The sequence below is a fragment of the Rhamphochromis longiceps genome, linkage group LG3 (genome assembly GCF_057381845.1).
Source record: "Rhamphochromis longiceps isolate RC_006_pf linkage group LG3, R_longiceps_female_GT1.1, whole genome shotgun sequence".
NCBI lineage: Eukaryota > Metazoa > Chordata > Actinopteri > Cichliformes > Cichlidae > Rhamphochromis > Rhamphochromis longiceps.
The window spans coordinates 4,548,218-4,573,137 of record NC_140559.1 but is presented as its reverse complement, the minus strand read 5'-3'; the positions used below and the strand labels follow the sequence as shown (position 1 = coordinate 4,573,137).

Genomic DNA, 24,920 nt, shown 5'->3' with positions numbered 1-24,920 from the left:
AGGGGCAACTTGTCAGTGCTGCCTATGACAACGTGAGAGCATTCTCCACAAAACTGGCGCTCTGGAAAGCTCAGCTCTCTCAGACAAACCTTTGCCATTTCCCAGCATGCAAGGCACTCGTGGATGCAGGCACACCATTCAGTGCTGACGAGTATGTTGATGTCATTTTGAGGCTACAGGAGGAATTTGATCACAGATTTGCTGACTTCAAGACACACAGAGCCACCTTTCACATTTTTGCGGACCCCTTCTCCTTTGATGTGCAAGATGCCCCTTCTGTGCTTCAAATGGAGCTCATTGAGCTGCAGTGCAACTCTGAACTCAAAGCAAAGTTCAGGGAGGTGAGTGGAAAAGCAGAGAAGCTTGGACAATTTTTGAGAGACTTGAGCCCTAGTTTCCCTCGGCTTTCCCGAATGTTCAAGCGGACCATGTGCCTTTTTGGTAGCACATACTTGTGCCAAAAGCTCTTCTCCACTTTGAACTTCAATAAGTCCAAGTACAGGTCCAGACTTACGGGTGATCATCTTCAAGACATACTGAGGGTCGCAACTGCTTCCTCCCTCAGGCCAAATCTGGCTCGGCTATGCGAGAGGAAACGCTGCCAGGTCTCTAGTAGAGATGGACCGATCCGATATTACGTATCGGTATCGGTCCGATACTGACCTAAATTACTGGATCGGATATCGGAGAAAAATAAAAAATGTAATCCGATCCATTAAATATCACGAAAGCACCTCACAAAACTTGCAACACGCCGTAACTCACCTCAGAACATTAGCACGTTGGAGCAGTATGCATCACGTGATAGAGTGGCTGTGGCATGCCGGACCTGTCGGTGGTCTGGATAGCATGTGGAGCTTCGCTAGCAACCTGGCATTTCATCTTCGACAAAGTTATCCCCGAGAGAAGTAAAGCAAGTGTGTAAGTCCATCTCTGAATGTTTGTAAAGCATTCCCACGTTAAGCTTAACAAGCGACTGCCTCTTCTTGCTGCTACTTCAATCATGAAACTGCTTAATGATCAGCTGATCGGCTTTTCTGTCTCGAGTCTGTCTCTCTTCTTTGCTTTTGGCCCACTTTGCACCAGAAAGAGGAAACCAGCGGGAAACCATACTTGTGCCAAAAGCTCTTCTCCACTTTGAACTTCAATAAGTCCAAGTACAGGTCCAGACTTACGGATGATCAGCTTCAAGACATACTGAGGGTCGCAACTGCTTCCTCCCTCAGGCCAAATCTGGCTCGGCTATGCGAGAGGAAACGCTGCCAGGTCTCTAGCAGCAAGGAGTAGGCAAGAGAAGCCATGTTCAGAAGAACAGTTCATTTTCTACAGTGTTCCATTCATGTTCAGAAGAAGGTTATAGAACTGTTAATACAGACATTTCAATCTAAACACAGCAGATATAGAAGACTGAAAGAAACACATAAGTTCACTGACTAAAAATATCTTATTATTATTTTATTTATGTATTACAGATTGATTTATTTTCTTATTAATTCTTAATTTGTTTATTTATTTTTCATATTTTGTGTTAAAAAATAAAAATAAAGAGATTTGAGAAGATTGGAATTTTTTAACCATGCCTTTCTTGTGGAAAACCTAATGCGGCCCAGCCTCACCCAGACTCTGCCTGCAGCGGCCCCCAGCTAAATTGAGTTTGAGACCCCTGTCCTACACCATAAATCAGTAAGAGAGGGTACGACCTCTCTCATGGCCCCAAGTGGTGTGTGCATGCCAGAGCACTGTGGAAGGCACACAGAGTCTTTACAGACTACTCAGGATCAAACCTCTATCATTATGCAATCGATTATACAACTCTAAGCATATATGAGTAAATATTTCTAAGCATAAATGACAATCAACAATATAAACCTTACAGCTGGTTTTAATAACAGAATTCATTTGTTTCTCAAACGAGAAAGAGCTATCGAGAAACACTCCTAAATCTTTAGTTCTGAACTTTTCCAGTGGGCCAAGGTCAACATTATTAGATAATGCTAATTCTTTTCCCTTACATTATAACAATGTGAGGAGTTAATGCTAAGTATACTGCCATTAGCGGCTAATTCTAATTAGGGGTGAATAATTATTAGTAGCTAATGCTAATATCGTTTTCTCTTCCCTTTTAACAATGTGAACAACTAGTGCTAGGTAGGCTGATGCTAGCAGCTAATGCTAATTTGACGTGAATTAGCATTATATTAGTGAGGAGTTAATGCTAAGTAGGCTGCCATTAGTGGCTAATGCTAATTTTAGATGAAAAAGCATTAGCAGCTAATGCTCATATTGTTTTCCTTTGCTTTGTAAGAATGACAGCAGCTAATGATACGAAGTCTACCATTATTAACAATTGTTAATTTGATGTAAATTAGCATTATCTGATAATGGTAACCCTTTTCCCCTGCATTATAACTATGTCAGGAGTTAATGCTAACTAGGCTTCCATTAGGGGCTAACTCTAATTAGGTGAATAATTATTAGCAGCTAATGCTAATATTGTTTTCCCTTCCCTTTTAACAATGTGAGCAGCTAATTCTAATTTGATGTGAATTAGCATTATATTAGTGAGCAGTTAATGCTAAGTAGGCTGCCATTATTAACTAATGCTACTTTGACGTGAATTAGCATTATGTGCTAATACTAATACTGTTTTCCCTTACTTTTTAACAATGTGAGCGGCTAATTCTAAGTACGCTCTTGTAAATAGCTAATTCTAATTTAGTGTGAATTAGCATTATTCAATAATGCTAACACTGTTTTCTCTTACTTATTAAAAATGATAGTAGCTAATACTAATACTCTTTTCCGTTGGGTAACAACGATGTGAGGAGTTAATGCTAAGTAGGCTGCTTTTAGAGGCTTATTCTAATTAGGGCTGAATAATTATTAGTAGCTAATGCTAATACCGTTTTCTCTTTCCTTATAACAATATGAGCAGCTAATGCTAATTTGATGTGAATTAGCATTATATTAGTGAGGAGTTAATGCTAAGTAGGCTACCATTAGCAGCTAAAGCTTATTTGAGGTGAATAAGCATTAGTAGCTAACGCTAATACCCTTTTCTCTTGTGTTATAATGATGTGAGACGTTAATGCTAAATAGGCTTCCATGAGTGACTCCTTTCCCTTGCATTATAAAGATGTGAACAGTTTATGCTAAGTAAGCTGCCATTAGCAGCTAATGCTAATACTGTTTTCCCTTTCTTTATACAACTTGAGCAGCTATTGCTAAGTAGGCCACTTTTCTCTGCTAAAGATTTCTGTGACCATGATAGAAACTCTGATAAGCTAATGCTGCTAAGCTAATGCTGTTTATGGGCCCTGTTAGAATCAATATTTCATTCTCATTCTGTTGTTTGAGAACAATAACAGAAAAATGTGCACTTCAGAACAAATTTATTGTGAATTCAGCTGTGAATGTACAGTTTGTCATTATTTAAGCTTCCATTTCCAAATGTTAGCTGACACTTTATTAGGTACACTGGTATCTATATCAGGTACACCTGTGACCTAAATGTTCCTGCAAACAGACTCCTTGGGGACCCCTACATAAATATCCATGAACTATCCAGCTAGACTAGTGTGTCTGACCCTGAAAATATTCCTGCATGTGTGATTGTTCATGTCTCATCTGCAGGAAACAAACAGGAAGTGAGTGAAAGACACGGGAAATGTTTCCAGCTCTTCCTCCTCTATCAGATTTTCTCTCCATACCTGAGAGTGTCCAGTCTCCAGCCTGGATCCTTCAGTCCAGCCGACAGCAGCTTAATTCCTGAATCACCTGGATGATTGTAGCTCAGGTCCAGCTCTCTCAGATGGGAGGGGTTGGAGCACAGAGCTGAGGCCAGAGAAGTACAGCCTTCCTCTGTGATCAGACATCCTGACAGACTGCAGACACACAAAACAACAATCAATCTGTCAACAGTTGTTTTCTCTTTGTCACAATAACATCTATCCATTTACATCCATTCAATGTAACTTTATTTATAAGTGACAATACCCAACAGACAACAACAGTCATCTGAAGCTGTTTAACAGTGTAAGGTAACCGCCTCCACTGTGAGCAGCACTTGGTGATGGTGGGAAGAAGAACTCCCTTTGACACAAAGATCCTCCCAGTGAAAACAGGCTCCAGGAGGAGCATCTACCATGACTGGTTGCAGGGTGAGGGGAAAGAGAAGAGATGAGCTCAGAGAGACAAGAACAAAACAGAGAGACAAAAGTTAAGGACATGCAGTAGTGACATATAAAAGCATCAGGAGTGAAAAGTGGGGAGAAGAAAGCAGAGCATCATGGGAAGTCCACCAACAGCCTGAGCCTATAGCAGCATAACTAAGGGATGGTTCAGGGTCACCTGATCCAGCTCGAACTATAAGCTTTATCAAAAAGGAAAGTTTGAAGCTGATCGTCAAAGTAGAGAGGGTGTCTGTCTCCTGAACTCAAACTGGGAGCTGCTTCCACACCCAGTCCAACATAGCCAGGCTTTCTTTGCTGCTTTGACAAAACCTCAAATCCCAGTCAGAGACGATGAGCATCATCACAGTGATGATCATTTCTCTGTAACCCAGGCTTTCTGCTTCAGGATCTGTGCACGCTCACAGAACAAGGAGACCTTTAAACATCATTTCACTAAATGGATGGACTGAGCTCAGCCTACAGATGAACTGGTGCCAGAGATCATAAAGAACATCAAACAGTCAAATTCAACACTTTTAATGGAAATATGAGATTAATGCTGCAGACAATCATGAAGCTGCTGAATTCATGAACATCAAGAATGCAGCGAGTGGTAAAATAAAGATCTGACCTCAGTGTGCTCAGTGTTCCTGTCTATTCCTAACATATTCCTAACATGATAGCTGCACTTTAGAGCTCTAAAACTGGAACTGACACATGTTTAAACTCCACATGTTACTCAGTACATTCAGTTCTGACACTCGCCCACAGTCCAACAAAGGAAACATGGAGATCACATCAGTTTGTCACCAAAGTCTAATTATTAGGGCAACTTAACCTGTTATAATCTCGTTAACTCATTAACTGATTAACGTCAGTAATTATTTTAATCACAGTTTTTAAAATCATGATTATTGTGAAAGTGCTCACTGGCTCTGAATATAACAGCCATGGGTCACAGGAGGGATGTTGATCAGTGCTGGCTTGAAATGGGCGTCATTATGCGTCTCAGCCAATGAGAGCATTGAGGGTGGGCCTAACACTACTGCAGCGCTCACATGACCCAGGACAGAAAGAAAGGGGCGGGGACAGAAACATGGAGACAGGTACAGATCTTTGACATGTTCATTTTAAACTGTTCCAGGAGGCAGTGTTGATACAACTAAAGTTATCTGTTGTTGAAGAAGTCGGTCTGAGGAACGTTCTTAGGATCAACAAATGACGGCATGTATGAGCCTCAAGACGCAGCATCACAAGAAGAACACATGAGCTGTAGAAAAAGGAGAGACTACGAAAGCCACGGCGTTACAACGTGAACCAGCTGTTACAGATGTAACACATGAGCTGCTATTAAACATGATGTATTTCTCAGTGTCCTGTCGGTGTGTGAGAGACAAACAGCCTCTGTATGTGTGTGTAAATACAGCATGAATATGTAGAGGACATGTTTGTGGATATAAGTAAATGAAAGCTCTGCGTCATTTGAATCTTCTTGTTTCTGTTGCAGGTCTGTGACTGAACTTCTGGGAGGAGAAACGTTGGTTTCATGCTCTGTGATTCTGTGTTTTGTCATCTCTCTCAGGTGATGGAGAGCTCAGATGATGACCCCGCCTACGTGGTCAAATTCAAGTCTACATTCAGAACAGACCTGGAGACACGCAAGCAAAATGCCAACATTGTATATGTGAAAACTGCTGCTGGAGCCAGACTCAAGGAGCTCAAGTGTTTACCCAGATCTTACTGAACTCACTGCAGGATCAGAGGGTTGTTGGAGGGAAACCTGTGGAAGCAACAACATCCGAGCCACCAGAGAAGAAGTTGGCCCTGTTGGTGCTTCATCAGAGTGTGAACAGGAGGAAGACTCAGCTGAGAACAGTGTGGTGGATACAGAGCAGAGCCCACCATCAGTACAGAGGCCTGTCCATTAGAGTGCTGCTCCAACATGCAGCACATGTACTTGGCCACAGCTGCAACATCTGTACCTGTGAAAGCTTCTTCTCTGTTGCTGCTCATATTGTGCAGAAGAAGAGAGTTTCTTTATCATCAGAAAATGTCAATGAGCTTGTGAGTCTTAGCAGCTGGCTCGGTGCAGAGGAGGAAGAACATGTCAGTCAGAGGAAGATAAATGCAGTTCATGTTGTCAACTCAACCTGGACTGTTGAAAGAGTTTTTCTTTGTCTGGTTTCTGACTGAGATTCTCCAAAGGAAATCCAGCACAAACACACACTTCACACACTCAAAGTCCTGCACAGTAAATGAGCTGATGAGCGTTTGTGCTGCTGCCTGATAACAGAACAATAGTTCTGCTGCTTCCTGTTCTGCAAACACACATTTATAAATGTTCACTTGCTGTTGATCAAAGGTATGTTGGTGGCTCTGGACGCTGAGGGAACTTTGTAAAAAACTAGATCAAATGTTAACGTCCTGGCAGAGGCAAAGAACTTTGATTTGATCTTTGATTAGATTCATGTTTCAGCTCAGACTGACAGAAATATTTGAACTGCTGCTGTGTTAAAGGGAACACTGTTAGAAAGCACCTGATCTGTTTCTGCACACTGAATGTTGCACTTCTCATACTGCAGTACTATTAAAATAAGTACACAATGCACTACTTTTGAACTCATGATTGAATGTTGCTGTAACAAAGCCATTAATGTGATTCAAAGTGTTCATGGTTTCCCAGCACAACAAATGATTGCACAAGTGTGACTGATCCACTTTCTAATGTGTGTGTAGCCCACACTGTGTGTCACTGTGTCACAGGTGAGTCTGTGTGTCCAGGTTCTATGAGGACAACAGGATATAGTGACTGAGTCCAGCAGCTTAAAGTCTGACTCCATCCTCCATTTAAATAACTCACAGCAACAACTGAATAGCTTTGCCTTTGTGTAGCTGACACTTCATTTTAATGTCCTTCTATTCTGGTTCATCTGGTCTCAGTTTCTATAAGCACACAGGTTTCATCAGGACTCTATGACCTCAGTGATCTTTGCTGGGCCTTAATGCTCTGAACAAAGCTGCACAGCACAAGACCAAATAGAAATGAATCAGTCTTTCATTTCTCACTGCTGTTTGACTTCAGCTCTCAATGTCCCACCATAACCCATGGAAAGAATTACTGTCCATCCAGGCTGCTGAACATGAAGCTGATGAAGGTGGAGTATTGTGAGGGCTGATGGAGATGATGATGAGGAATCCAGGAGCAGTGGGTGGATGGCAGCATCAGCATGAAGGATCAGTGTGAGAACACATCATCATCCACAAAGGAAACCAGTCTGAGTGTCTGACGCTCTTGTTAGAAAGACGCAGTCCCAGCAGTTAGCTTGTCTGCTAGTTAGCTGAGAGCTAGCTCACTTGTACATTGAATACCAAACTGTGTAAACCAGGGGTGTCAAACATATTTCAATTCAATTCAATTTTATTTATATAGCGCCAAATCGCAACAAAAGTCGCCTCAAGGCGCTTCATAGATACAGAGAAAAACCCAACAATCATATGACCCCCTATGAGCAAGCACTTTGGCGACAGTGGGAAGGAAAAATTCCCTTTTAACAGGAAGAAACCTCCGGCAGAACCAGCCTCAGGGAGGGGCGGGGCCATCTGCTGCAACCGATTGGGGTGAAAGAAGGAAGACAGGATAAAAGACATGCTGTGGAAGAGAGACAGAGGTTAATAACAGATATGATTCAATGCAAAGAGGTCTATTAACACATAGTGAGTGAGAAAGGTGACTGGAAAGGAAAAACTCAATGCATCATGGGAATCCCCGGCAGCCTACGTCTATTGCAGCATAACTAAGGGAGGATTCAGGGTCACCTGGTCCAGCCCTAACTATATGCTTTAGCAAAAAGGAAAGTTTTAAGCCTAATCTTAAAAGTAGAGATAGTGTCTGTCTCCTGAATCCAAACTGGAAGCTGGTTCCACAGAAGAGGGGCCTGAAAACCGAAGGCTCTCCCTCCCATTCTACTTTTAAATACTCTAGGAACAACAAGTAGGCCTGCAGTGTGAGAGCGAAGTGCTCTAATGGGGTGATATGGTACTACAAGGTCATTAAGATAAGATGGGGCCTGATTATTTAAGACCTTGTATGTGAGGAGCAGGATTTTGAATTCAATTCTGGATTTAACAGGAAGCCAATGAAGAGAAGCCAAAACAGGAGAAATCTGCTCTCTCTTTCTAGTCCCTGTCAGGACTCTTGCTGCAGCATTTTGGATCAGCTGAAGGCTTTTCAGGGAGTTTTTAGGACTTCCTGATAATAATGAATTACAGTCGTCCAGCCTGGAAGTAATAAATGCATGAACTAGTTTTTCAGCGTCACTCTGAGACAGGATATTTCTAATTTTAGAGATGTTGCACAAATGGAAGAAAGCAGTCTTGCATATTTGTTTAATATGTGCGTTGAAGGACATGTCCTGGTCAAAAATGACTCCAAGGTTCCTCACAGTGTTACTGGAGGCCAAGGTAATGCCATCCAGAGTAAGAATCTGGTTAGATACCATATTTCTAAGATTTTCAGGGCAGAGTACAATAACCTCAGTTTTATCTGAAGTAAGAAGCAGAAAGTTAGCAGCCATCCAGGTCTTTATGTCTTTAAGACATTCCTGCAGTTTAACTAATTGGTGTGTGTTATCTGGCTTCATGGACAGATAGAGCTGGGTGTCATCTGCATAGCAGTGTAAATGTATGCTATGTCTTCTAATGATGCTGCCTAAGGGAAGCATGTATAATGTAAACAGAATTGGTCCTAGCACTGAACCCTGTGGAACTCCATAATTAACCTCAGTGTGTGAAGAGGACTCTCCATTTACATGCACAAATTGGAGTCTATTAGATAGATATGATACAAACCACTGCAGCACAGTACCTGTAATACCTACAGCATGTTCTAATCGCTCTAATAGGATATTATGGTCGACAGTATCGAACGCTGCACTAAGGTCTAGCAGGACAAGCACAGAGATGAGTCCACTGTCAGAGGCCATAAGAAGATCATTTGTAACCTTCACTAAAGCTGTTTCTCTGCTGTGCTGAGCTCTGAAACCTGACTGAAACTCTTCAAATAAACCATTCCTCTGCAGATGATCTGTTAGCTGTTTGACAACTACTCTTGACCCACGGGCCAAATCCAGCCCTTGAGATAATTTCATATGTCAAATATTGATGAATTTTCAGGCTTGCTGATAATCAATGTGAGCACGGCTGAGGTTTTATTCTGATGAGCAAACCATGTGGCCAAACACTTTAAGAGACAGACTGGGATCATACCATTATGTGAAAACAAACGGAAATGTCCCATAGACAGCAAGGGTAGTGGTAGAGACCAGTACACAGAGAAATGGGAGCTGTATTGAAATGCAAGCATGTCAGAAAAGAGTGAAAAGGCAAAATGAGCAGCATCTGGCTGCATTTCAGTGATATTGGAGACCACAAAGCTGAGTGCAACATTTATACAGGAGATATACAGGAGACGCTGAGAGCAGAACTGATAAAATTAGGAGCTGGCTAAAGTGAGACCCATTTTTATTTCCACCCATTTTCCATTGTGGAGGACAAAAGGTTTCAAACTCGTCCAGGTCTTAAACCTTAAACCTAATAGCATCCATCCATCTTCATCCGCTTTATCCGAGGCCGGGTCACGGGGGCAGCAGCCTAAGCAAAGAGGCCCAGACCTCCCTCTCCCCCTCCACCTCCTCCAGCTTATCCGGGGGAACACCAAGGCGTTCCCAGGCCAGCCGAGAGATATAATCTCTCCAGCATGTCCTGGGTCTGCCCCGGGGCCTCCTCCCGGTGGGACATGCCTGGAACACCTCACCCAGGAGGCGCCCAGGGGGCATCCTTGTCAGATGCCTGAACCACCTCAGCTGGCTCCTTTCGATGTGGAGGAGCAGCGGCTCTAGTCTGAGCCCCTCCCGGATGGCCGAACTTCTCACCCTATCTCTAAGGGAGAGGCCAGCCACCCTTCGAAGGAAGCTCATTTCTGCCGCTTGTATCCGCGATCTTGTTCTTTCGGTCACTACCCACAGCTAATAGCAGTAAATGGATAAAAATAAGGCTTTTATGAAAACACTGAATACAAATTGCTGCCTTTAAAAAGACTAAATGTACAGTTCAGTATTGAATACTACATAAAATAAACTATATATAAAGTGTGTCTGAATGGCAGAGATGCAGAAATATGTGCATGTAGCACAGAGCCACGGCTCAGTGTCTGAATGAGTCTCACAGACCTGAATGTGCTGTTGAAGCCATTTATAATTATAACGTAATTCTTTACTCGTTTGATCTGCTCCTTACCACAAGCGACCGGATGTAGAAGGTTTTGGACTTTTAACTATATTTTCTTAAGTTTTACAACTTTTCTTACTGTTAAAAACCTCCTTATGGCCATTCATGCTGTACAAAGTAATTAGACATGTGTGGTATCTACAGAAACGTCAGAATCTCAGCTAAAAGTTCACAAAACCATCTCAACAACCACCAAACAGCTGAAACAGCAGGTGAACAGATCACACAGAAAAGATGTAAACACAAATCCCCCTGATCATCTGTTTTTTAAACATGAAGTGTAGTTTTGGACGTTCATTTACTGCTGGTTCAGTGAATTTTGGTTGGACAGTGATGAAACCTGCAGCCTCAGAATCTGTGAGAAGTCTGCTTTCAGCACGCAACTGCATTGTTGTGTTGTGTGGATCCACCTCTGCAAACTCATCACTGTTTTTCCATCATGTTTCTACTTAGACAATGACAAAGGAAGCAGTTCCCAGGAACTACTTCCTGTCTTGTTAACATAAGAGTATGTTGCCCTTCAAAACACCTCCACTTCTCCTCTTATTAGAGGACTGCCTTATTATTAATCTGCTAATTCTGTCAGTTGATGAAAGAAAAATGCTTGATCTCACCTGAGAGTTTCCAGTGTACAGTGTGGACTCTTCAGTCCTTCAGACAGAAGCTTCACGCCTGAATCCTTCAGGTTGATGTTACTCAGGTCCAGCTGTCTCAGATTAGAGGTCTGAGAGCTGAGACCTGAGGCCAGAGCTTCACAGCTTCTCTCTGACAGGTCACAGTGACTCAGTCTGAAGAATAACAGATAAACAATTACAAAAATAAAACACTTATGTTGAAGCGTAATGAGATACTATTATATTTAGCAATATTTCATCTTGTTTTGTAAGGAAACTGAGCACTTATGCAGAACAACATGTGGAGAGAATCAGAGGAGAAGAAGTGAAGAGAGAACAGCAGTAAAACAACAGTGAATTGTTCAGTGTGCTTTTGATATCAACAAAATGTGTCAAACTTCTTTATTTTGTATTTGTTTTAGTAGAATTGATGATTATCACTTAGATAACAACCCCAGGCCAGGTCTAAATTGCACTTTGGTGACAGTTACACCCAGAAATATTTCAGAAACGTGGACAATTTGTGCTCCATTGTATTCAGTATTGAACAAACTGAGTACCGATGACCACTTAATATTTTTGATATTTTATTTGAGTTGTTCCACCTGATTTGTATTAACTAGAATAAACATTTAAAAACTAAAGCTATGATCACATATTTACTTACAGAGCTTTGTTGGAGGCTTTGACCACTGGCAGCAGCCTCAGAAGAGCCTTTTTCAAGGCTCATGTTCTCACTTAGATCATTTATTTCTACTTACATTTCTTTCTGGGAAAAATGGAGATTGCTTTGAAAACAGGAACTATTTTCCCCAAAAATCAGCCATGGGTTAGTAAATCACTCCAACATGTTCTCAGTCAGAAGAAGCTGTCTTGTTATGAGGGAGAGAAGAAAAAGATTGAGGCACAGAAACTTGTTAAAAGAGAGCTAAAGCAGCTAAAATCAGGTCTAAAAGTAAAGCAGAGCATAGGTTGAATAAAGGACACTCAAGGCTGGCTTGGAAAGGAATGAAGTCCATGGTGGGGATGCAGAACAAGGAGCAAAGATGAATGTGATGCTGAATCAGCAGAAGACTTGGACTCATTTAATTCCAGCTTTGATATCATTGATTTCAATGAAAAGCTTTGTGATTGTAGCAAAGGGCTGGTAGCTCAGAGTCCCACTGATGAGGTGTCTGTGAAGGTTCGCAGTCATCTAAAGAACTTAGAAAAAAAGGCATCTGGACTTCTTTAAGTTTCTTGAAGATGTTTCACCTCTCATCCAAGAAGCTTCTTTATTTCTAGGGTCAAATGGTGGAGAGTCCCAGATTAGCCTGTGTACAAACAGACTTCAGCTATATGAGAGTGAGTGTGAGTGAATGAGAGCACACACAGGACACTCTGATCTGTCTGCGACTGGGGAGAGTGCCCGCCCTATGGAAGACATCCTGCATCGTCCCGGTCCCCAAAAGGAAACGGCCCAAAGAGCTGAATGACTTCCGACCGGTGGCACCGACGTCACATCTTATGAAGACTCTAGAGTGGCTCTTCCTCAACCTCCTCCGACCACAGGTACATCATGCCCAGGACCCACTACAGTTTGCATACAAGGTGGATGTCGGAGTGGAGGATGCCATCCTGTACCTCCTGCATAGAGCCCACTCACACCTGGATGGGGGAAAAGGCACGGTCAGGATCCTGTTTCTTGACTTTTCCAGTGCCTTTAATACCATCCGGCCCTGTATGCTTCAGGAAAAACTGAACAGGATGGAGGTGGACCCCTGCCTGGTGGCTTGGATCTCCAACTACCTCACCGACAGACCACAGTACGTCAGGCTGAAGGACATCACGTCTGACACTGTGGTCAGCAGCACAGGAGCACCACAGGGAACTGTGCTGTCCCCTCTTCTCTTCACCCTGTACACCTCTGACTTCTGCTACAACTCTGAATTATGCCACATTCAGAAGTTTGCAGACGACACAGCCATCATGGGGTGTATCTGGGATGATCAGGAAGAGGAGTACAGAAGTCTGGTGAGGAACTTTGTCGCATGGAGTCACACAAACCACCTGCAACTCAACACCTCAAAGACTAAGGAACTGGTTGTGGACTTCGGGAGGTCCAGAGAAGGTCCACTGCCGGTTCAGATAGAGGGGGAGGAGGTGGAGGTGGTCAACAAGTACAAGTACCTCGGGCTGTGGGTGGACAATAAACTGGACTGGTCATGCAACACAGAGCACCTGTATAAAAAAGCCCAAAGCCGACTGTACTTCCTCAGGAGGCTGAGGTCTTTTAACATCTGCAGGAAGCTCCTGAGGATGTTTTACCAGTCAGTGGTTGCTGGAGTACTTTTCTATGCTGTGGTGTCCTGGGGGAGCAGCACAGCAAAGAAGGACTCATCCAGGCTGGAGAAACTGATCAGGAAGGCTAGCTCTGTGGTCGGCATGAAGCTGGACACTCTGGTGACAGTGGCAGAGAAAAGGACACTAAAAAAAACTGTTGGACATTATGGACAATGCTGGGCATCCTCTGCACACGGCCATAAACAACCAGAAGAGTCTGTTCAGTGACAGGTTGCTTCTCCCCAAGACAAGAACTAACAGACTTAAAAACTCCTTTGTCCCACACGCCATCAGACTGTTTAACTCCTCTCTGGAGGGGAGAGGGAGGGGAAACAGGAGGACAAAGGAGGGGGGAACAACTAAGCTGTAGTGCCTCTTCACCTCACTGTGCAATACTTTTTGTGCAATACTTTTGTTAATAGTCAACAGTGCAATAGACTCAATACTTGAAATGTGCAATTCACCCGTATTTTTATTTTTATTCCTATTTATTCTATTTATCCCCTTCGTATATTTTATTTATATATGTCTCTGTATTTATATATATGTGTATGTATGTGTGTGTGTGTGTGTGTGTGTGTGTGTGTGTGTATAATATTCTGTAACTGTAACTTCTATCGGTGCTGTGAAAAAGAGGATTGTATTGGATATACTGTGACTGACAGAGTTTAAAGAGAAAGGTGTTTGGATTAAAATGGATTATGCTAAAGTGAACGCGCTAATGAAATCTGAACTGACTGAAATGTGAAGTGAAGATAATTCAGATGTAAAAGAGAGAGAGAGGTGGTGATAATAAGGTGGGGCTAAAGATCAGGGAAGGGCATGTAAACACCTGATTGGCTGAGTAGATATCAGATCGACAGTTTCATAGTGGCCTTCAGCAAAACTTGCTCTCGGCAAGATGGCGCCTGTGTTTGGCTTTGCCGCTGCCGAGTGTAGTTGGTCTCACTCTATTGTCATGTTTTTTCTTTCTACTCTGCTGTTTTTTCACTGTTTTAATGATGTACTGGTTGCCTTGGTCTACGATCGTCTGATGCTGTTATCCATCCGTTCGTCAATGACGGCCAAAGATGTTTTTTCTTCTTCCTTTTGTGGGACTTTCCATTCTCCACACTTTCCTCCGCACTCCTTTGGTACCTTCCACCCTCTGCCTGTGACTGGATCTTCGGCCAGTGCTTTCAGCGTTCCCCGTAGACTACGGAGAAGAAGAGGAAAGAGATCGGGCATCCAGGTGAAGTTTAGGCTCCTCTGGCGGCGGGGGCTGATTGGAAAGCAATGTCGGGCGTTTTCTGTTGCCTACGCACATGACAGCTATATGGAGAGGAATCCATCTCCCAAGGCCCTACTTGGATATAGGGGGCCCGGCTCTCCGAGGCCGTGTTATCTCAGAAGGGTTCATCCAGACTCTCCTGTCGACTGGCTTTTCATCCCCTCGGTGAGTGGAATATATGAACGTGAAGGCTCTGATCCCGAGAATTTACGCCCTTTAATTCGAGAAACTCAAGCTTTTTCCAACAACAATGTTTTCACCCCGCTGTCTATGGCGCTCTTTAATGCCCGTTCTTTGACGAATAAATCGTTTGTGCTTAACGATTTTGTTTCTAAAAATCTGGACTTCCTGTTCTTGACTGAGACCTGGCAACGGGGGTCGGATTATTCGACTACTATTGAAATGTGCCCAAATGGCTTCTCTGTCATTAGCCAGCCTCGAGGATCTGGTCGTGGAGGAGGCCTCGCGGTGGCATTTCGGAGCCGTTTTAACTGCCGTTCAGTGAAAGTTGGACACTTTCTGTCTTTTGAACTGCAGCTCATCAAAATCGGAAAGAAGGATCCTTTTTACTGTGCGTTGGTTTATCGCCCTCCTGGCCCAAACAGCTCGTTTTTAGCCGAGTTTAGTGATTTTCTGTCCTCGACTATGAGGTTGTCTAAATTACTTCTTGTGGGAGATTTTAATATACATGTTGATGATGAGTCCGACCTCTTTGCTAGGGGTTTTACCAGCATCATGGACTCTTTTCATTTTATCCAACATGTATCTGGCCCCACACATAACAAAGGCCATACACTGGACCTTGTTTTTTCTTTGGGTCTGAATATTGATTATATTTGTTCTAAGGACATTTTTATTTCTGACCATTATTGTGTCTTTTTTAATATGTCTTTCTATGAGCCTATGTCTCCTGTTCATCGGACAGTTATTTCCCGCAGCACAGAAGTTCTCTGATGCTTTTAATTTAACATTATCCTCACAAAACGATGTTGATTTTTCTATAGATCTATTCAATTATCATTGTCTTTCGATCTTAGATGAAATCTGTCCGATTAAAATGAGACCTGTGCCTGTTTCCAAGTCTGTACCCTGGTTAAATGACAACATTCGTCTTATAAAACGTAATTGTCGTAAAGCTGAGCAGTTATGGAGGAAAACCCACTTAAATGTTCATCTCCTTTATTTAAAGGATCTTTTAGCCTCCTTTAACAATGCTATTAGAGTTGCGAGGGCTGCTTACTTTTCTCAGTTGGTTGCAAAGAGCAGAGGTAATCCTAAAGTTTTATTTGATACTATTACTAATATTATTAATCCTGCTCCACCTGCTGCTATTATTTCTTCTGTTGAAGATTGTGAAACTTTTCTTGCTTTCTTTTTAGAAAAAATTAGCAACATAAGGAAAAACCTGTCTTTTTCAGCGTCTGCGCTGTCAGTTCCCACGCCAGCTCGGCCTGTTGTTTTAGAAGGTTTTTCACCTGTTTCACTACTAGAGCTGGGAAAAATAGTTAGTGCAACAAAATTATCCTCTTGCTCTCTTGATTTTTTTACCTGCATCATTATTCAAAAATGTCTTTTACTCTACTGGTCCCTGTATTCTTACTATAATTAATACCTCCTTGGCCTCGGGCATAGTCCCTGCCTATTTTAAAACTGCTGTTATACATCCCTTGTTAAAAAAACCTATGCTGGACCCATCTCTCACTAGCAATTATAGACCGATCTCAAAAATTCCGTTAATTGCTAAGATTCTAGAGAAGATCGTGGCTAAGCAGCTTACAGCAGTTTTAGATAAATATAGTATTTTCGACAAATTTCAATCTGGCTTTCGTAAAGTTCATTCCACTGAGACAGCCCTTCTTAGAGTTTCTAATGACATTTTGTTACAAAGCGATGCAGGTAAATGTTCTGTTCTCTTAATGTTGGATCTTACGTTGGCCTTTGATACTGTTGACCACTATATTTTACTTAACAGGCTGAAATACTGGGTCGGTGTCTCTGGGACTGCATTGAAATGGTTCTCCTCGTATCTCTCTGAACGATATTCTTCTGTGGCAGTTTCTAAGTATAGATCATCTTCTGCGTCCCTGTCTTTTGGTGTGCCACAAGGCTCTGTGCTAGGGCCATTACTGTTTCTAGTTTATTTACTCCCTCTCCAGCACATTTTGAGCCCTTTTGAGGATATTTGTTACCATTGTTATGCAGACGATATCCAACTCTATATATCTTTTAAACCGGAAGAGGCCTCGAAGCTGCAGCTTTTAAATGTGTGCTTGGAAACCATTAAAGGCTGGATGGCTGAAAACTTCCTCCAACTAAATGAAAATAAAACCGAAGTCCTCTTATGTGCCCCAGATAGACATATACCCAGTATAATAAATGCTCTTGGTCCTATTTCAACATTTGTAAAACCATCTGTCAGGAACTTGGGGATTATCCTTGATCCTGCTCTTACGTTAGATAGTCATGTTAAATCTCTTGTTTGGTCTTGCTTTTATCATTTAAGAAATATTTCTAAATTGAGCTCTATAATATCCTATACCGAACTGGAAATTGTTATTCATGCTTTTATCTCTTCCCGACTGGACTATTGCAATTCCCTGTTTACTTGTCTAAACAAAGGTTCTTTGGAGCGTCTGCAGATCGTTCAGAATGCTGCAGCAAGACTTTTGACGAAAGCTTCTAAATATTCACATATAACACCGTTGCTTATGCAGTTACATTGGCTTCCTGTCGAATTTAGAGTCCATTTTAAGATTTTGGTTTTAACTTTTAAGGCTCTTCAACAACAAGCACCACCATATACAGTGGGGCAAAAAAGTATTTAGTCAGCCACCGATCGTGCAAGTTCCCCCACTTAAAATGATGACAGAGGTCAGTAATTTGCACCAGAGGTACACTTCAACTGTGAGAGACAGAATGTGAAAAAAAAAATCCATGAATCCACATGGTAGGACCTGCACCAGACTGGGAAGAGTGAATCTACAATAGGCAAGCAGCTTGGTGTGAAAAAATCAACTGTGGGAGCAATCATCAGAAAATGGAAGACATACAAGACCACTGATAATCTCCCACGATCTGGGGCTCCACGCAAGATCTCATCCCGTGGGGTCAAAATGATCATGAGAACGGTGAGCAAAGATCCCAGAACCACACGGGGGGACCTGGTGAATGACCTGCAGAGAGCTGGGACCAAAGTAACAAAGGTCACCATCAGTAACACACTACAACGGCAGGGAATCAAATCCCGCAGTGCCAGACGTGTTCCGCTGCTGAAGCCAGTGCATGTCCAGGCCCGTCTGAAGTTTGCCAGAGAGCACATGGATGATACAGCAGAGGATTGGGACAATGTCATGTGGTCAGATGAAACCAAAGTAGAACTTTTTGGTATAAACTCAACTCGTCGTGTTTGGAGGACGAAGAATACTGAGTTGCATCCCAAGAACACCATACCTACTGTGAAGCATGGGGGTGGAAACATCATGCTATGGGGCTGTTTTTCTGCCAAGGGGACAGGACGACTGATCCGTGTTAAGGACAGAATGAATGGGGCCATGTATCGTGAGATTTTGAGCCAAAACCTCCTTCCATCAGTGAGAACTTTGAAGATGAAACGAGGCTGGGTCTTCCAACATGACAATGATCCAAAACACACCGCCCGGGCAACAAAGGAGTGGCTCCGTAAGAAGCATTTGAAAGTCCTGGAGTGGCCTAGCCAGTCTCCAGACCTCAACCCCATAGAAAATCTGTGGCGGGAGTTGAAAGTCCGTGTTGCTCGGCGACAGCCCCAAAACATCACTACTCTCGAGTAGATCTGCATGGAGGAATGGGCCAAAATACCAGCTACTGTGTGTGCAAACCTGGTAAAGACCTATAGTAAACGTTTGACCTCTGTTATTGCCAACAAAGGTTATGTTACAAAGTATTGAGTTGTATTTTTGTTATTGACCAAATACTTATTTTCCACCCTGATTTACGGATAAATTCTTTACAAATCCTACCATGTGAATTCATGGATTTTTTTTTCACATTCTGTCTCTCACAGTTGACGTGTACCTCTGGTGCAAATTACTGACCTCTGTCATCATTTTAGGTGGGGGAACTTGCGCAATCGGTGGCTGACTAAATACTTTTTTGCCCCACTGTATTATTGAACTTTTACAGCCCTATGCCCCTAGTAGGTCTCTGAGGTCGAGTAGTCAGGGCCTACTTGTCATTCAGTATACGAGATTGAAAACTAGGGGTGATAGAGCTTTTGCTACTGTGGCCGCCAGACTGTGGAATTCCCTTCCTCAGGACTTACGATCCGCTGATTCATTGATTACTTTTAAAAAACAGCTAAAAACACATCTTTTTAAAATTGCTTTTTGTTAACTTTGTTTGTATTTTGTCTTTTTAATCTGTTATATCTTGTAAAGCACTTTGTGATCTCTATCTAGACATGTGCTATATAAATAAGATTTTACTTACTTACTTACAGTTTTCCCTGTGGATTATAACTTTAAGAAGATGTGACATTCATCAAGAAATCCTGCTCTCTGGATTATTTCCATGAACACTGAGCTGGAACACATCTACAGTGCTGGAAGTGCCCATCTCACCACCAACCTCTCTGTGCACATTCACTTTTCAACCCTTTGTGAGACAATGAAGATGTAAATCTGAGTATTTATCTATGTTAGTGCAAACACCTCTAATAGGTTGCTTTGGCCTTTCCAAGTAATATCTTCCGTCGGATCTGCGGTCCAGGCTCCTAAAATCATCCTAGTTTAACAAGCACTACAATCTAGAGGAGAGCTGCACTAACAGGTGTGACTGATAAGATCTGACCTGCAAGGATACTCATGTTTCTCCAAAAGCTGGTTCTGACAAATAAAACTGAAAACTGAAAAACTGAAAACTAAAACATGTGACTGACCTCAGAGTTTCAAATCGACATCGTGGATTCTCCAGAAGAACACACAGCTGCTTCACTCCTGAATCCTGCAGGTTGTTGTAGGTTCCACTCAGGTCCAGCACTCTGGGATACGAGGGGTTGGACTTCAGCGCTGCTGCCAGATAATCACAGCTGATCTCTGACAAACCACAGTCCCACAATCTGTATAAAGAATGAAAGATGTAAGTTTATTAGACAAAGTGCTTGAAATCGGTCAGTGTTTCATCATCTGTTCAGAGCTGAAGAAGGTTCAGAATGTAGAAGTTTAGAAAATGGAAACTCCAAACAGCTGAAGCCAACAGGAAGCAGCTTCAAACAAACACAACAAGAGAAAAAACTCTTAACGTTTCACATTAAAGTCGTACATTTATCATAAAAACATGAAAAAGTCGTGTTTTTCCTTCCAGGAACCACAAGGCTTCACTTTTAAAGGTGAAGTGTGAAAGAAATGGACATATTTGAAGTCCAACACCTTTTTCCAGTCACATTATTAAAGCAGACAGACTACAAGCTCATTTTCATTGCAACAAGTCATGTTCTGACCCTTTATTATTATTGTTATTATTAAACATTTATGGAGGATGTTTTTAAATTAGGCTCAAATATGTGACAGACATTTCATCCCATGTCTGTTTGGCCTCATCCTGGGCCGGATTATCCAGCACACACTCTGACCACAGGCCCAGGGGCCACGCACAGCTGGGCTCCATCCAAGAGACAGGAAACAAACCAACACAATAATAAAAAGCACCATGTAATCTTCTTACATCTTCAAGACAAACATAGTAAAAACATGAGCATATTTGTTTCCTGATAAAATGATGTGACAGGTAGAACAGAGTAAAGTGGTGGTGTTACAGCCTTTCTCCCCTCTGCTGCTGAGGCTGTTAGTCTCTCCCAAACTCAGCTACAGGACTTCCAAATGAATGAAAGCAGCAGAAGTTGCTTTACAAATGAAAGAGGAAGAGAAGAGGGAGGCCACCCTGACCATCACTCCAGCTGAAAACATCACACTTGGCACCTGGCAGAGCTTCTTAGCATTTACCGCCCCAGGAGATCTTTGAGGTCAGCAGACCTGATGCTTTTAGATGTTCCCAGGTACAGACTAAAGACTAGGGGAGAGAGGGCTTTTGCTGTGGCTGCACCCAGACTGTGGAACAGTTTACCTCCTCAGATCAGATTCTCCACAAGCCTAGGAACTTTTAAAACTGCTCTTAAAACTCACCTCTTCCTATTGGCTTTTAGCAAGGTTTAACTTATTGTTTTATTTTATTGTTTTATCAGTGAGGTGTTTTATGTACTTGTGTTTTATTGTATTTTATATTTGTATTGTACAGCACTTTGGTCAGCCTAGGTTGTTTTTAAATGTTCTTTATAAATAAACTTGACTTGACTTGAGAGTCTGTATCTCTGTCTGCAAAATACAGTAAATAATGACCAATGTTGGGAAATTAATTATATAGTTACTTCTTCAAAAAAGTTACTGAGTTTTGCAAACCACAAAGTTTGTTGCAATAAATACTGAATACTATCGTTGTTATAAACAACAATAGTATTCAGGAAGAAAACCAAACATTGCAGATAGTTTTATCATAACTCTGGTTTTACGTGGCCGATCAACACAATTTAAAAACTGGTATAAAGTCCACACTTTTTCCATCAATTGTTCCGTCTGTCCTGCTCACATCTCCAATGGTTGTACACGTTGTCATTTTTTTTTTTTTCACGGTTCAACAATACTTTATTAATCACACTGGTGCGCTACGTACACGTGAAGGGGGGGAAACACCAGGTCCCGGGGATCAATAGGCTGGGGAAATAGGCTGTACACGTTGTCATTAACGTGGTTTCACTCCACATCAGCCACGCCACTTTGCTAGCTAAAACACCGGTGTCGGCACATAAGGACGCTGTCATAGCCTGTCAACCATGTTGATTAGCTGCGTATATACCAGGAGTCGGCAACCTGCGGCTCTTTAGTCCTTATAGTGCGGCTCCGGGTGGTTTGGGAAAATAAATTATAAGTATTTAGCTGAAGTGTATTTTATTTGTGTTTAGTTCTTTTTTTAACGTGCAGTTCTAAATTGGAAGATTGTGATTTTGAAATATAAAAATAAAATTATATTATCTTATTTTTTCACCGCTCAAAATAAGCGTCACACTCGTGGAAGCCGGTGTAGCCGCCGAAACGCTGTGCATTTATCGAGACTTTCGACCCCAGGTAGGCCAATTATGGATCTTCGGATCCACATTATGTCAGCAGCTCCACCGTGAACTATGTTAAAAACAAACAGCGCTCACGCCTCACAGATGGCAGCTTACAGTCCTGTGTAAAGATGAAAGCCCCGTTTTGCAGACGCTGTGCGCAGAGGTTCAGGAGCAGAAGTCCCGTTGTAAACATATCACGGCAGACCCGACGATGTTTGCATGAACGCGCTTTTCAGCATCTCTTTATTGACCACTTTTCACACACGGTTGCTGTACGCACACAGCCGGCTGTAGCTTTGCTGCTCACAGCCCGACAACACAACAGCAGAGAGAGCACAGACTTGAAGGTGGCGAGGCGTGATTGCGGGTGCCACTCAGGTGCCTCCCCTGCAGCGGCGCTGCAGACCACGCCCCGCCACACACAGTAACCAGGTAAAATACATATTTAGGCAGAATTTTGCAAATATCTATTTTTCCTTTTTTAGCAGCATAGAGCTTTTTTCCCAGTTATTTTTCAAAAGTCAGGTCAAGGCTCCAAAAGCCCAAAGGAGATATAAGGGTGGCGGCTCACAGCAGTTTTTGTTTGCTGGATCATTTTAGTTCAGCTTTCCTTTGTTATATTTCTTTAAGAGTTCAAAATGTGTTAATTACATAAATAAAATGTAATTTTCTCTGTAGCACTTCATGGATTTCATAAGCAACATACCTTAGTTGCTCTGTGGATTCTTTTAAAAAGCAGTTAAAAACTTTTCTGTTCAAACAAGCCTTTTGTTGATCTACGTATTTTATATTCTTTACATTATTTACATTTGATCTTTTACATTGTGTATAATGTCTATTGATTGTATTGTTTATTTTAATATTTGTGTACAGCGCTTTGTGACTGCCTGTCTGTGAAAAGCGCTTAATTAATAAACTTTACTTACTTTAGTTGTTCACACAAAGCATAAAGGTAAAAAAAACAATATATGCAGTGTTATCTTCATTTTAGATTTCAAAAAGTATTTGCGGCTTCCAGTGTTTTCTTTTGCGTGGAAACCGGGTCCAAGTGGCTCTTTGGGTGTTAAAGGTTGCTGACCCCTGCTATATACGAATGTCAATCGCATCATTGGCTGGACTATGGGATAAGGTGGCATCGTTCTAATCCCATACGGGAGCAGCCGGTCACTTACTGACTCACACTGCAAAACAGAATTGTTAAAGTTTTAATTTTAATTTCAATTGAGATTTGATATTTTTTTTGTGCGCAACACAGATTTCCTGTGCGCAGAGACCATGCCAGCAGTGCACAACTGCGCACGCGCACAGCTTAGAGGGAACATTGGGCACCACCACAGTTCACTTCAACAAAACTTTACTTCAGATTTGTTTTCATGTTTTGATCCAGTGATGAGAGCCGTTTCCCCCATGTCCAGTCCTTGTACTAAGCTAGGCTAAACATGTCCAGGATGAACCTGAAAAGAGAGTATTAGCCAAAGGACTCAATTTTGCCATCTCTCCACAACAGTTGCCCATAGTGGACCTCATCACAGCCACGGAATCTGCCATACGGATTAATAAATTATCACAGACAGAAGCAGAGCAAATCAGGATGAAAGTCTCAGCCACGCTCTCCAGTGCCAAAGTCCCTCCATCCAACCTCACAATACAGGAAAAGAAGGCCGTCGCTTCCCTGAGCAAAGACCACAACATCACTGTTTTACCAGCTGATAAGGGAAGATGCACCGTGGTCCTAAACACTACAGATTACCATACAAAGATCACTACTCTCCTCAGTGACAACAATACCTACGAAGCCCTAAAGCGAGACCCCACAAGCAGCTACAAAAAGAAAGTTATAGCTTGCCTTCAAGACTTTGAAAAGGACAAAATTATTGACCGCCTTACATATCACCGCCTTTACCCAGGAGATGCCATACCCTGCATCTATGGACTTCCGAAGATCCACAAGGAAGCTGTCCCACTCAGACCCATAGTCAGCAGCATAAACTCAGCCACGTATAACATTGCAAAACACCTTGCTACCATCCTTGCGCCTCTCGTGGGGAACACCCCACACCACATCAAGAACTCCACCGACTTCACCGAAAAGGTTCAGAAACTTACCCTGGATCCAGATGAAACCATGGTGTCCTTTGATGTAGTCTCTCTCTTCACTTGCATACCCACCACAGAGGCCGTGGAGACGGTCAGAAAACGATTACAAGAAGACAGCTCCTTGGAGGACAGGACCAACTTCACACCCGATCAGATTTGCACCCTGTTAGACCTCTGCCTCACCACTACATATTTCAAATACAACGAAGGCTTTTACAGACAAAAACATGGCTGTGCCATGGGCTCCCCCGTGTCACCTATTGTAGCCAACCTTTACATGGAGGAAGTGGAAAGGAAGACTCTTGGCTCTTTCAAAGGAAGAGTACCCAGCCACTGGTACAGATATGTGGACAACACCTGGGTCAAAATCAAGACACAAGAAGTGGAATCCTTCACTGCGCACATTAACACTGTGGATAAAAACATCAAGTTCACCAGGGAAGACACAAAGGACAACTGTTTGCCTTTCCTGGACTGCGCCGTGCACATTGAAGAGAACAGCAAACTCAACATCAAAATTTACCGGAAGCCCACACACACGGACCAGTACCTCCTTTTTGACTCCCATCACCCTCTGGAACACAAACTTGGAGTAATTAGGACCCTACACCACCGGGCAGAACATGTTCCCTCTCAACCTGAAGGAAAAAAGAAGGAACACACACATGTAAAGGAAGGACTCAAAACGTGCGGCTATCCTAAATGGGCGTTTTTAAAGTCAGCAAAGAGGCACAGAAAAGAAGACCAGACACCAGCGAAGGAGGATAAGAAGGACAGACGCAACAACATTGTCATCCCCTATGTAGCCGGTGTATCAGAAAAACTCAGGAGAGTTTTCTCCAAGCATGACATCCCGGTGCATTTCAGACCCAACAACACGCTCAGACACAAACTGGTTCACCCGAAAGACAAAACGCCAAAACACAGACTTAACAACGTGGTGTATGCTGCACAGTGCAGCGAGGAATGCTCAGACCTCTACATTGGAGAGACCAAACAGCCACTTCACAAGCGCATGG

The 24,920-nt window shown here is 42.5% G+C and overlaps 2 protein-coding genes across 2 annotated transcripts in view; one reads left to right on the top strand and one right to left on the bottom strand.

Moving 5' to 3' along the window:
- The window catches only part of LOC146672589 (NACHT, LRR and PYD domains-containing protein 12-like), a 236,742-nt gene that overhangs the window by 61,070 nt on the left and 150,752 nt on the right, over positions 1-24,920 (bottom strand). The window contains exons 9-10 of the mRNA XM_085401262.1: positions 19,579-19,758; positions 11,072-11,245 (exon numbers count right to left, since the gene is read on the bottom strand). Of these exons, the coding sequence (XP_085257388.1) occupies positions 11,072-11,245; positions 19,579-19,758 (354 nt within the window). The remainder of the gene's footprint in view (positions 1-11,071; positions 11,246-19,578; positions 19,759-24,920) is intronic.
- The window catches only part of LOC146672593 (uncharacterized), a 348,538-nt gene that overhangs the window by 250,570 nt on the left and 73,048 nt on the right, over positions 1-24,920 (top strand). The gene's annotated exons all lie outside the window — the stretch shown is intronic.